This window comes from Papaver somniferum, chromosome 7, assembly GCF_003573695.1.
Source record: "Papaver somniferum cultivar HN1 chromosome 7, ASM357369v1, whole genome shotgun sequence".
Lineage (NCBI taxonomy): Eukaryota > Viridiplantae > Streptophyta > Magnoliopsida > Ranunculales > Papaveraceae > Papaver > Papaver somniferum.
The window spans coordinates 25,616,255-25,630,995 of record NC_039364.1 but is presented as its reverse complement, the minus strand read 5'-3'; the positions used below and the strand labels follow the sequence as shown (position 1 = coordinate 25,630,995).

Below are 14,741 nucleotides of genomic sequence, written 5' to 3'. Positions count from 1 at the left end.
TACAGAGACTGTGAAAATGACCAAACTGCCCTTATCGGAAATAAATAAAGTAATATTACAAACTATGAAATGAACATATACACCTTAATGGAAATTAGTGCAATAAATATTATGAAGACTGTGAAAATGACCAGACTCCTCCTTCGGGAATAGTAAAGTAAATATTACAAACTGTAAAAATGACCATTTTACCTTTACTGGAAATTAGTGCAATACTGTGAAAATGATCAGACTACCCTTATTAAAAAAGTAAAGTTATATTTCATACTGTGAAAATGACCATATTACCCTTACTAGAAATTATTGCAACAAATCATGGAGACTATAAAAATGACTGAACTTCCCTTATCAAAAATAAGTAAAGTAAATATTATAGTCTGTGAAAATGACCATTTTACCTTAGTGGAAATAAGTGCAATAATGTTATGGAAATTGTGGAAATAACCAGACTACCCTTATCGGAAATAAGTAAGAAAGAAATATTAACACTGTAAAAATGACCATATACCCTTATTGGAATAAGTGTAATAATATTAGACGGACTGCGAAATGACCCATTTTAACCTTACGACCGTAAGGGTCATTTTCCAGTAAGGGTAAAATGGTCATTTTCACAGTCAATAATATTTGCTTAACTTATTTCCGATAAGGGTAGTCTGGTCATTTTCATTATCTCCATGATATTTGTTGCACTAATTTCTATTAAGGGTAATTTGGTCATTTTCACTATCAGTGATATTCACTTTACTTATTTCCGATAAATGTAGTCTGGTCATTTTCACATTCTCCATAACATTTATTGCACTTATTTCCCATAAGGGTAAAATGGTCATTTTCACAGTCTTCATAATATTTATTCCAGAAAGGGTAGTATGGTCATTTTCACTGTCTGTAATATTCACTTTACTTATTTCCGATAAGGATAGTCTGGTCATTTTGACAGTCTGGATAATATTTACTGCACTTATTTCCAATAAGGGTAAAATAGTCATTTTCACAGTCTGTAATAGTTATTTTACTTATTTTTGATAAGGGTAGTCTGGTCATTTTCACAGTCTCCATAATATGTATTTCACAGTCTTCATAATATTTATTTCATTAATTTCCAGAAAGGGTAGTATGGTCATTTTCACAGTCTCCATAATATTTATTTCACTAATTTCCAGAAAGGGTAGTATGGTCATTTTCACCGTCTGTGTGATATTTATTGCACTTATTTCCAATAAGGGCAGTTTAGTCATTTTGACAGTCTCCATAACATTTATTGCACTTATTTTCCCTAAGGGTAAAATGGTCATTTTCACAGACTGTAATATTTACTTTCCTCATATCCGATAAGGGTGGTCTGGTCATTTTCACAGTCTCCATAATATTTATTGCACTTGTTTCCAGTAAGGGTAGTATGGTCGTTTTCACTGTCTGTAATATTCACTTTACTTATTTCCGATAAGGATAGTCTGGTCATTTTCACAGTCTCTGTAATATTTATTGCACTTATTTCCAGTAAGGGTAAAATAGTCATTTTCACAGTCTGTAATATTTACTTTACATATTTTTTATAAGGGTAGTCTGGTCATTTTCACAGTCTCCATAATATTTATTTCATTAATTTCCAGTAAGGGCAGTACAGTCATTTTAACCATCTGTGTGATATTTATTGCACTTATTTACAATAAGAGTAGTTTGGTCATTTTGACAGTTTGCATAATATTTATTGCACTTATTTCCATTAAGGGTAAAATAGTCATTTTCATAGTCTGCAATACTTATTTTACTTATTTTTGATAAGGGTAGTCTGGTCATTTTCACAGTCTCCATAATATTTATTTCACTAATTTCCAGTAAGGGTAGTACAGTAATTTTCGCCGTCTGTGTGATATTTATTGCACTTATTTACAATAAGGGTAGTTTGGTCATTTTTTCGGTCTCCATAATATTTATTGCATTTACTTCCAATAAGTGTAAAATAGTCATTTTCACAGTCTATAATATTTACTTTACTTATTTTTGATAAGGGTAGTTTGGTCATTTTCACAGTCTTTGTGATATTTATTGACTTATTTATATTAAGGGTAATATGGTCATTTTCAGAATCTGTAATATTTACTTTACTTATTTCCGATGAGGGTAGTATGGTCATTTTAATTGTCTCCATGATATTTATTGCACTAATTCCTAGTAAGGGCAATATGGTCATTTTCACAGTCTGTGTGATATTTATTGCACTTATTTCCAGTAAGAATAATATGGTCATTTTCACAGTCTGTAATATTTATTTCACTTATTTCCGATAAGGGTAGTATGGTTATTTTCACCATCTCCATGATATTTATTGCACTAATTTCTAGTGAGGGTAATATGGTCATTTTCATTGTCTGTACTATTCACTTTACTTATTTCCGATAAGGGTAATATGGTCAGTTTCTTAATCTGTAATATTTACTTTACTTATTTCCGATAAGGGTAGTCTGGTCATTTTCACTAGTAATCTTTGAACCCGTGATGTTCAATTATGATGTTACATGTTACTAGAGTTAGAAAATCAGGTCTAACTCTAGTAATCTTCGAACCTGGGATGTTCAATTCTGATATACTTCATCTTCAGTTCATCCGAACGAGAAACTCAGGTCTAACTCTAATAATCTGATATATTTCGTCTTCAGTTCATCCGAACGAGAAACTTAGGTCTAACTCTAGTAATATTTGAATCTTTGATGTTCGAACCTGATGCATTTCAGTCTTCAATTCATCCGAACGAGAAACTCAGGTCTAACTCTAGTAATCTGATATATTTCATCTTCAGTTCATCCGAACGAGAAACTCATGTCTAACTCTAGCAATCTTTGAACCTGTGATTTTCCAATCTGATATATTTCGTTTTCAGTTCACCTGAACGAGAAACTCAGGTCTAACTCTAGTAATCTTTGAACCTGTGATGTTCGAATCTGATATATCTCGTCTTTAGTTCATCCGAACAAGGAACTCGGTCTAACTCTGGTAATCTTCGAACCTGGGATGTTGGAATATGATATATTTCGTCTCAGTTCATCCAAACAAGGAAGTCAGGTCTAACTCTGGTAATCTTCGAACCTGGGATGTTGGAATATGATATATTTTGTCTCCAGTTCATCCGAACAAGGAAGTCAGGTCTAACTCTGGTAATCTTCGAACCTGGGATGTTGGTAGGGTGTCAACGGGTCCGGGTCCTCCCGGGTATCACTAGACCCGGACCCTACTTATAAAGGTCGGATCCGGGTCCTAACGGTTTCGGGTCCGGTTCCTACACTTGTGGACCCAAATCGGACCCGTTTAAATACCCGGGTACCCGTTGGGTCTTAAGAAAACTATTAAAAAACCTCAAAAACTTAATATTTGTCTTTTTTGGCTTGGATTTAAATAACTTTTATAAAATTTATTATTATTTCTATTAATGTAATAAATAAAGATTAAATGTAAGAGAAAAATTTAAAACGAGTAAACTATCAAAGCTAAAACTAGCAAAACATGAATAAAAGTATGAATAAACGGGTACCCGATACCCGCGGGTACCCAACGGGTATTACCCATTTGGACCCGTTTAGATTCGGGTCCAATCGGGTAATTACTCGTCGGGTCCTAAGTTGCTAATGGGTCCAACTTTAGGACCCAGAACCGGACCCAAGTCTACCGGATCCGGTTCCGGTTCCGGATAATGAGTACCCATTAACATCCCTAGATGTTGGAATATGATATATTTCGTCTCCAGTTCATCCGCACAAGGAAGTCAGGTCTAACTCTGGTAATCTTCAAACCTGGAATGTTGGAATATGATATATTTCCTCTCCAGTTTGAAGAACTACCGATCCGGTTCCGTTCCGGATAATGAGTACTTAACTCTAGATGTTGGAATATATATTTCGTCTCCAGTTCATCCGACAAGAAGTCAGGTCTAACTCTGTAATCTTCAACCTGGAATGTTGGAATATGATATATTTCGTCTCCAGTTTATCCGAACAAGGAAGTCAGTTAACTCTGGTAATCTTCAACCTGGATGTTGGAATATATATTTCGTCTCCAGTTCATCCGAAAGAATCTCAGGTTAACTCTAGTCTTTGAACCTGGATGTTTATTCTGATAATTCGTCTCAGTTCATCCGAAAGAAACTCAGGTCTAACTCTAGTAATCTTTGAACCTGGGATGTTTAATTCTGATATATTTCGTCTTCAGTTCATCCGAACGAGAAACTCAGGTCTAACTCTAGTTATCTTTCAACCTGGTTTGTTCGATTCTGATATATTTCATCTTCAGTTCATCCGAACGGGAAACTCAGGTATAACTCTAGTAATCTTTCAAACTGGGTTGTTCGATTCTGATATATTTCATCTTCAGTTCATCCGAACGGGAAACTCAGGTATAACTCTAGTAATCTTTCAAACTGGGTTGTTCGATTTTGATATATTTCATCTTCAGTACATCCAAACAGGAAACTCAGGTATAACTCTAGTAATCTTTGAACCTGGGATGTTCGATTCTGATATATTTCCTCTCCAGTCCATCTGAATGAGAAACTCAGGTCTAACTCTAGTAATCTTTGAACCTGTGATGTTCAATTCTGATATATTTCATCTCCAGTTCATCCGAACCAGAAACTCAGGTCTAACTTTAGTAATCTTTGAACCAGTGGTGTTAATTCTGATATATTTCGTCTCCAGTTCATCCGAATCAGAACTCAGGTCTAACTCTAGTAATCTTTGAACCCGGGATATTCAATTCTTATATATTTCCTCTCCAGTTCATCCGAACGAGAAACTAAGGTCTAACTCTAGTAATATTTGAACCCGTGTTGTTCTAATCTGATATAAAAATTAATACTTCAAAAATCATCTTCCAAATAAATTTAGAATTTAAACCACTAAATCTAAAAACATGAAGATGAAAACATTGGACATAGCTATGTGTAATCACAATAATGGTTATTCCAAACTCCAGTTATTCTTCTAACAAACACAAGAAAAATACAATTTTCACCTCTCGAGAACTCGAAAAGTAAAGGATGGTGATCCGACTGAATGGGAGACAAAGTGCCGCACTACGCACTTTAATTAGAAATGATTACATTCTATAAGTTAGGATGCAAACATGTTCAATGGAAAAAGGGGTAATTGTGCACTTTAAATTTTGGGTTGTACAAATTTAGATATGATTGATTAAAATTATATCAAAAGTTAAAATTAAAAACAAAGTAAAAGTTCATTGATATGTTGATTTTTTTTAGTTTTTTCTATATTCACCCTAGTTTTAGTTTTCCCTTAGTAAAAGTGGGTTTCCCTCTATTAATTATTTTTTTAATTTAATGTGGTATACGCGTCGGAATAAACGTAAATTTATTAGATTTTTCATCCCGAACTTTTGGACCCCTTAGAAACGACGTCACATGGTTTCACTAAGTTATAAAATGACACATATTAGTAAAACATGAACAACCGTTTAATGATTCTTGGTTTGGACACGTGGTTAGCGATTACTCCTTGAATCTCTAAGAACCAATCAAATTCGTGTGGTATACCATAATCATCCATCTGTGATGCACCATAACATAATAGAAGAGAGATAAATTCTTCAAAACCTAATCTCTATTTCTTTCTCCTTCTCCGCCCCCGCCTACACCTCTCTCAACTAGTAGATCGGTACAAAAACGATTTTGTCTTTCACTATCCCAGTGCAAAAACTAGTAGATCGGTTAGATCTCTGTAAAAACACCTTAAATCTGTTATCGATGATGTTTTTGAGTCTCAAAAAGTTGTTGGGGTTTCATATCCATTTTCTGCATCTACGGCGTTTGGTTTTTTATGGATGGGTATGAAACAAAAAATCTCTCTCTGCATTCTCAGCAATCAATACTCGTCTTTGTATTGATTCTTTTGATCTATGCTATTTTCAGGTATTTTTGGAGATTCATTTGAATTTTTGGAGTATTGGAGATTGTTTTTAATTATCTTTGCTATTGTTTTGGGTGATTCAAGTCATGGCGTCTGTAAATGCAGCTTATGAATCTAGGGATTAATTTTAGTTTGCATCGGTTTTTCTTTATAGGTTTTAGTTTCCAATTGAAAATTTGGTTTTTCTGTTGATTGTAGGATGGTTAATTATTGGTCTAATTTTTCTTCTGCAGTTTGGCTTCGGTGGTTAAGGCAACCGAGGTGCGGAAACAAGAGACAATCTTGAACAAAATACCAACAAAACTGCCCATGAGGTGTTAGAGAAGAAGCCTGAAAGAGTATACAAGGGTTAAAAATTTGTATTTTATTCTTTACTTTCTTCATTAATGGTAGGGCTGGATAATATTTGTGTTTTCAATTAGACCATCTGATTTCAGAGATTTGATCTTATCCTTGCAATGAATATGCAAAACAACGGTAAATTAATAGTAGAGATGACTATAACTGATTAGATTAGTATAAATTAGTGGTTAATTTTAGCTTTTGTCTTATCTGGTTATGTCTTGATGATTTCAATTACTGGATGATATAATGGGTGCAGTTGAGAGGTGAAAATTTAAAGAGACTCTTCCTGACGATGCTCATAAGAAGGTTATATTTGGAACTCCTATAAATTTTGTATCTAAATTCAATTTTTAGTTTTAGGCTTGGCTTGAATGTTACTGACTAGAAAAATGTGTATTCGTTCATGTTGTTGGTGTTGCAGGTTAAGTTAATTTGCTCATACCACAAGAAGCATACTGAGAAAGAAGTACCAGATCCTTAGTATGGTGGACTACAATGTTTTGAGAAGGTAAATTTTTTGAATTTGGATTCATATTTGACTGATCTTTGGATTGTAGTTTTCAGTGCTGATATGACTGATCTTTGGAGACAATCTTGAAAAAAAGACCAACATAACTGCACATTAAGTGTAAGAGAAAAAGACGAATGAATAGAAGAAGGGAAAATTCTTATTGTATTCTTTACTTCAGTAATGGTAGAGCTGCTATGTTGATATTGCATGATAATCTTGCAGGCTGTAGTTCTTTAGTCTTGGGACTTGTTGGTTTTAACTTTCTTAGGTTATTTTGCTTAATTTGTTTTGAGAAAAAAGTTTTATTCTTTGTGTATCATGTACGGTGCTCAACTGTCTGTACATATACAGACCGTTTGTACCAATAAAAGGAGTAGTAGTACTGTTTGTATCTGTAGTAGAAATTGTAGGAAAGTTTGTACATGTTGCAGGAGTAGTTTTAGTGTGTGTATGGTGGTAGGAATTTTAGGACAGCTTGTACTTGTAGTAGGAACAGTATCAGCAGTAGGAGCTAAGACGACTTGTATCGGTACTAGTAGTGGCAGTAGTGTTTGAATCTTGAACTGCTGGCCCAAAATAAGATTGCGCTACCGCAATGTTGGTCGAGGAAAACGCTATGATGATCAGACACAAGACAGATAAAAATAGTTGCGAAGAACCCATGGTTATTTCGTTTAGGTTAGACAAAAAAAAGAGATGGACATAATTTGTTGTGGGATGATGAGTTTTGGCTTGTTTATATAGGCAATTGCAATGATTCAAGAAGGGACTATCTCTAATTACTCATTGATGTGCAAGTAATTTAATAAACATGCATAAAATGTAATAGGGATTGTTATTGGCGTAGTTAACTTGTATTCATATCTATGCAATCTATCAGTTCTATTTCTCATATCTACAATAAATCTAATAACTATAAGGATACTTAATGCCAATGATATTCTAGGTAAATTGATTAGCTATGTATCTAATTAATTAATCTCACATTTATGATACATTGTTTATCCTTTTCTTCTTTTTTGTTACTATGTAGATATCATTTCGTCATTAAGGTAGTGCTCAACATTAAGGTACGGTGCTCAACATTCTGGAACATGTTATCCTTTTTGTTTTTTTTTCAAGTCTTTTGTCATGCCTAATGCCAGGTACAATTGTTACTGCATATGTAAATTTAAGCTTGTCTTTAGGGGTTAGTAAACATGGACTATCTGTTCTTCATGCTAACACTAAGAGGGAAAAGGTGTGTTCTTTATTGTCTCTATCTTTTATGAGACTCTCCGTCACTACAAAACAGATGGCTTCTAGGGACGGTCTAATTCTAAACACCGTCCCTTGAAATTTTTACTTGAGACAGTTGGTTTTGAACTGTTCCTAGTAATGGTTATAATGTCCTTGGAGATTGGCATGTTAATTCTTGCTCAACCATATATTTTCACGAGACATGTGTAGGTTGAGTTCAACAATTTCGAAATATCTTTGATCGCTGTAATAAACTGATAGACTGCGCCTCGCTGGCACTGAGTTACAACTAGTTTGTGTTAGTGGCTGCATTTCCGAATAGAAGGCGTTGTGCTGGGTATTATTTGTAAGCAAAATAATTAAGGAAAATCTTATCACTTGCTAGCTCTTAGATATTGTTTGTTATGATTAGATTCACATACCTATCTGTATTTTCAGGTCAAGAATATTATGAATGTTTCCCATATTCCCATGGTTTTGGTGGAAATAAAATTACTTGATTTTTAATCATCTCAAAGCTGATGTATGTAAATTTCAAATGTACCAATCGAATCTGATTCTATTTTAATTGTCTTGTAGATGTCAAGCAATCCATTTCCACTAAACCTAAACAATGGAGGACATGAGGTATTGTGCATTATTCACTTTTAACCTCTTCTGTTTTGCTAATCTTCTTTTTACGGCTCAAAAAGTTACACAATATGCTCATAATCTTTGAACAATAGTAATCCTGCTTGCCAGAAATACAATGGCTGAACTGGTATGGTTTGTTAATGATGTTCAAGATAGTGACTTAATTAGAAGTTATGGCCGTAGACTTCATTTGTCATTTAGCAATTTTAAACAAAAAACTGCAATGTCTAATCCTCAATCTAAGTTTTACATTTATGTTACCTAGTAAATTTTTTTTCAGCTGACATTTGTATAAGTTGCAAGAAATGTAAGTTTTTTAGCTAATGAACTCTGTCAATTTACAAGATGATCAAATGTGACTAGTATTTACATAACTATTTCCTATAGAGGAGTGTATTTCCTTGTTAAAATTTGACATTTAGTTTGCATTTGCAGGGTGAAAGTCTAGGATCTTTGTTGGACGTTGATGACCTTGCAAATACTTTTTTGAAGGTTAGTTTTCTGAAGTCGTGCCAGTTCTGGAATATGTGATAAAATTTCATCTATCGCCTATCCTACAATTTGTAAAAGTATTTTCTTTATTAAACAGTAGTTTTACTTGAGGCAATTACTATGGCCGATAATCTATATGAGCTTCAAATTGAGAGTATGTCGATCACCTTAGGATGGGATTTAAGGTTGGTGTGGAAACACTTGTCTCGACCACTCACAAGTGATATATGTTGCCTTAGTTTCAACTTGGTCAATGTTCTCTTATAAACTTTTAAACCATGTCTTTTTCAGTATAGCTGTCCTATTCTGAAGCATTTTTTGTCTGCTTTGCCTAATAGCAGATCCGCCAGTGAGACAAACATTTTTTGTCTGTTTTGCCTAATAGCAGATCCGTCAGCGAGCCAGTGAGACCAGGAGTCGTCGGTGATAGGGGAGGTTCTTTTTCTCGGCCTATAAACCGGAAGCCCAGGTCCACGAAAATGATCTGGGCTACCCATTTTTTTTATAATTGTAACTGAAAGAATTGTCACGGAGATAACTGTGACAAGAATTGTGAAGTAAAATCAACACGTGTCATCATCTAATTGTTGTTACAAGAGAGAGTAACAGTTTAATCGTTACAAAAGACGTGACTAGAAGATGACAGGTGTCTATGAGTATTGTTATAAAACAATGGCAACGTTAATATATGTTACTTTTCACGTGACGAAAGGGACACGTGCAGTAGAAACAATCGTTGCAAGGTTTCAATAACAGTTATAGCCGTTGCTGTATATGTGGCTCTTTCAGACTGTCACATTTTGACTTGTTGTAAATAGGGAGTAACAGTTAAAACCGTTCAGATAAATGTTACAAATATGACACGTGTCGCTTCCCTAAAATTAGGTAAATTGTGACTATTACAACTGTTTGTATATGTGACTGTAGCTGGCCATTGTCACTGATAAAACCGTCACAAAAAGCGATCACAATTATTAATAACGGCCTATTTAGAACAGATATAATCGTTACAAATCTTTTCAGTAACAGGTTATAGCCTGTGACAAAATCCTGGAAATGGTGTAGTGACTATTGTTACACCTCGCCGGTTTGCGTTCGATTGTGCCACTTCTGGTGAATACTCATTAACGGACTTGCTAAAGGTGCTCAAGGAGTGGCTGGTCTAGGACGTTCATCGGTTCTTTCTTTAATTCACAGCTTTCAGATGGATTTCGATTTTCTCGTATATTTTCTTTGGATTTTGGATCTGGATTTGGATCAGGTGATCGCAATAACAAGATTTATTTTGGGGGTGGACCTTATGTTTACGCGTTTCCTTCTTATGTTGATTTCAAGCAGGGATACTTAACCTACACCCCACTCTTGGTTAACCCAAAATTGAGTGAAGAATATTTCATTGATGTTATTTCAATCAAAATACACGGTGAAACAGTACCGATAGTCGACAAAAGGTCACTTTCCATTAACAAGATAACCGGAGTTGGAGGAACAAAAATCGACTTTCAAGCTCCTTATACTATCCTACAGACATCAATCTATAAGGCCGTCACAAAGGTTCGTATCAAATGGGCTAAATCCATGAATGTCACTATGGTTCCTCCTGTTGCGCCGTTTGGCACATGCTATAAGTCATCCACGTTACCTGATTTTGTGTTAGAGGGAGACAAGGTGCCACCTGGGGTTGCTTTCATTTTCCCCAAAAATGAACTGAGAACTGGTGAAATGACATGGACTGGAGGAGATGTCACTTGTTTGGCATTCGTCGATGGAGGTTTATATCCTAAGACTTCCATTGTTATTGGTGTGTTTAATTTAAACTTCTTCGTAGAGTTTGATATTTCAGGATCAAGATTTGGGTACATCCAACCAATATTTCCTTGAAATGTAATACACTTGGATTTCTCAGCTAAATAAGTTTCGTATATGATTCAAGTAATGATAGTATCACAGATATATATAACTTCTGCAGAAAGACTCCTTTGAAATTCTGACTCGACCAACTGGCTTTACATTTGTTCATTTGACTTTCTTTTGCTCTGAAAAAGAACAATGTTGACTGTTAGCCCGTACTTAGCAGCGCAATTTCCGTATGGCTAAGCTTTGTTCACAATGTCAACTTAGAACATTGTCCATTCGCTCATCTGAGTATTCATTCCATTTACTAGCTAATTCCGAATGTCGAAATTTGGGAGGAATCCAAATTTGGTTCCTCTCTCTTCTATAAACCCATCATTAATATGATATATATTTCCAGCCAAAAATATAACGGTCAAAAATGATAGGCTTAGATTGGATTCAAATTTTTGAATTTCACCTAGACTAAATTAATCTGTATCCATTAGATATTATTAAAATAAAATAAAAAAATAAAAATCTAGTTTCATTAATAATCGGTCACGAGTCGGGGCGTTTTTTGTGGGAATTAGTTAATATTCTCAAGCTTTATTCCGCCTTCCTTGTTTAGTTTCTGTTTACTTAAAATCTCGTATTAATTAGAAATTTGATTTGTTACCATAAATTAGCTTATTCTTTTAAAAATTAATTCTCACGGGTGTTCTCTTTCTTCTCTATGCAAACCCTTATAAGTTATAACACCATATGCACCATCCGCCATTACCATTGTAAACTTCCAACTTTTCATGCTTCTGTTGTCGTGATATCATTTTGATGTCACGAATTTTAATTTTTCATGTTCAAGCCAAATTATTGTCCCCATCTGTATCACTAACTTACCTCCATATGAACTTGTGCTCTCTTAATCTAGCAACTTTGATTAATTTTTGCAAACTCAACATCTATTTTTCTTAGTTGATTCGGTTGACTCAATGATAGGATGTCACTTGAAATTGTTAAACTTTTGTAATTCATCCATCTTGTGATTTTCTATGGGAAGCACTCCAGTCATTTTTTTTATTTTTTATTTGCTTTTATTTTTAGGGTTTGCCTTGAAAGTGAAAATTGCAATCATCACTAAATGTGATAATTAAAGTTAGCGTCGGGATCCGAGAACAAAGTGTTACAAACCACTTTGACAGACCCTACCAGATGCTAGATTGTTTGCATCTAATGATTAATATTGATGTTTATGTGGCAGTTTAACTAACTCTATTTCGTGTTTGGTTTAATTGAGAAATAGAAAGATGAAAACCTAAATCCAATAACTGTCGACCATGTCTCATGTTTCTTCTCTGCAACAGAGACCCAAACTCATAGTTAATCATTCCCAATTTTTTGTTTTACCTTACTTTTTAATGAAATCATTTATCAAACAATAGATCTTATGAATTTGTCAATTCAAAATCCATCCTGTGCAAGTTACGGTTTACCACATGTAAGAATAATCGTGCAATCAATCAAATATTTTGTTTTTAAACTCGTTCTTAATCGTCCTTAGAATACAGGAATTCAAGTTATCCATAAATCTAAGTATAAATAGCGTAGCACTTTCGTCTTAATTACTTTGTTCACTCTCGGAAGAACGATACATTTCCTGGTTATAGGATTCTTAACACTCAACAGCTTCCCCTCGTTGATCTTTTAAATTCTGCTTGGTAAAATTCTTAATATATTCTATGTCTTAAAAAGAAAAGAAAAGTGAATTTAAATCAAGATCATGGTTAATTCATTGATCAAAACCTAACGAAAAAAAAAACAACGAGACTCAATTTTCTTTGAACTTCTCCGTAAATAATTTCCCAAAATTCTTTACTCTGCCCCGGAGATATGTACTACCAAACAGGGAACAGTGTTTGTTAGATGCCACCTCAGTTGAAATTATCAACCATATGATAGATAACATCCTATGGTTCAGAAATTTTGTTAAAATAGTTTGTCAAAACACTTTGTTCATGGATCTTGGCTCTTAAAGCGATCCTGCTACTTGAACAGCTGGGTAACAGCTGCTTGACCGCGATGTCTACATGGCAATGTATGAGTCGGAGAGAGGCATATGTTGCTATTAACACGTCACAGTAAAAAAAAGAAAAAAAGTCATCAGTTGGAACTTGGATTTACCAAACGGAAAGTAGAGTTTAGATTCTCCGGAAACATACATCCTCTTCTTTTGTTCTTTTTCGCGGCAAGATCAGGATTTAAAATCCTAGACTAATTTTTGAAGCCATGATTATCATCGAGGATCGAAAGCAAATGAAAAATTTGTGGAACAAAGTTTAAAAACTTTAAAAAAAAGATGGAGTTTTCAGTTAACTCAAATTGATAATCCCACTTTTCTCCATCTCGACGAATATTGTTCTTAATCAATCATATCTCACAAGCATGAGATCTGGATTTAGTTTTAATTAGAGGCTTATTAATGTAGTTTCTTCTTATTGATTTTAAACTAGCCATTAATGGCGGTGGAAGATTCTCGCAGCAGAAGAAAAACAGATCAAAAGATGAAAGATGGCTTGATTGTGCATGATGTTAAATTTAATTTATCTTTCCATAGGAACTAGGAAGAATTTCCATTCACTATTCAATAAACTGGTACTCGGATAAAAATAATTTACGAACAAAGAGAAGAAAGAATTTATGCCGTTTTTTTTTTCCTAATTTCAGACTGACATGGCAAAAGTTTGAACAATCTCTTTCCGCCACATAAGTAGCCACATGGAAAACGCTGTTACTCAGCTGTTATGCAGCTGGTTATATAGCATTTTCGCTCCTAAAGTTATCTCAGCTCGTGATAACTTTGATTTTCACATGGGATAACTATATTTTCCACAAAATGAAAAAGGAAAACATTGATTTTTCACATCAATAAAGTGTGATAATTATATCTGTCACAATAATAATAATGTTAAGTTTCCATTTTTCATGGTGATGTATCATCAAATTATCTAAAATTTTGAAAACTAGATTTTATTTGGCTTGACGTGATAATTACAAAATTACTATATAACACGTAAAAAATTGATATTATCACTTGTGAAAAGGAGAGTTTTCAATCAGATGTGATAACTACGATTTTCACAAATTTACACCATGTGAAAATTGCAATTTTCATTAAAGTATGGAAACTAAAATTTCCGTAGTCAAAAGGATGAATTATTTTAGGGAGATTTTTTAGGTTTAATATTTATCTTAATTAAAGAAACGTTAGGGAGTTATTTTAGGGAGATTTGAAAGAGTTATTTTAGGGAGATATTTTTGGAAGATTTGAAGGAGTTATTTTACTGTAAATTAAAATTAGTAAAAAGAGAGCCTCAATGGAAGATTATATTATATTAAAAAGAGAGCCTCAATGGAAGATTAGTATTCATATGTTGTTGATTCACATGGAAATCTAATGGAATCCATGTAAGTTAGAATTTACTGTTTATTATTTGTGGTGATTTGACAGCAGAATTTTATGAGTTTTTTTTTCTTTTTAAATAATAATCAACAGTGAACACTTGTTTGCATATGGGTGACGTCCTTGATTCCCCCTGTTGGAGCACTTGTTTGTTAATTCTTCCTAGTCATATTTTTGGATGTTTACGTATAATGATGCAGTTAATTCTTAGATAATTAAATTGTGGAATTATTGGTGGAGTGGGATTAGTTTTAGTCTGAATTGCACGTATTCTGTTCGAGGAAAAGCTTCAGCGAATCAGGCTTGATTA

At 33.9% G+C, this 14,741-nt stretch overlaps 1 protein-coding gene across 1 annotated transcript; it reads left to right on the top strand.

Annotated features, from left to right (window-relative positions):
- Positions 1–8,761: 8,761 nt before the first annotated feature.
- On the top strand, positions 8,762–11,019 carry LOC113294397. Its single transcript, XM_026542795.1, has 5 exons — positions 8,762–8,773; positions 9,082–9,138; positions 9,430–9,542; positions 10,066–10,167; positions 10,281–11,019. The coding sequence occupies exons 1-5, from the start codon at positions 8,762–8,764 to the stop codon at positions 11,017–11,019; spliced, it is 1,023 nt and encodes a 340-aa protein (XP_026398580.1).
- The last annotated feature ends 3,722 nt before the right edge of the window (positions 11,020–14,741 follow it).

Bases quoted from the DNA above. Each gene is read 5' to 3' on its own strand.
- LOC113294397 (XM_026542795.1), top strand. The intron at 9,139-9,429 runs GTTAGTTTTCTG...TGTCTTTTTCAG, and splicing joins TTGCAAATACTTTTTTGAAG to TATAGCTGTCCTATTCTGAA. The intron at 9,543-10,065 runs GTGAGACCAGGA...ATGTGACTGTAG, and splicing joins GCAGATCCGTCAGCGAGCCA to CTGGCCATTGTCACTGATAA.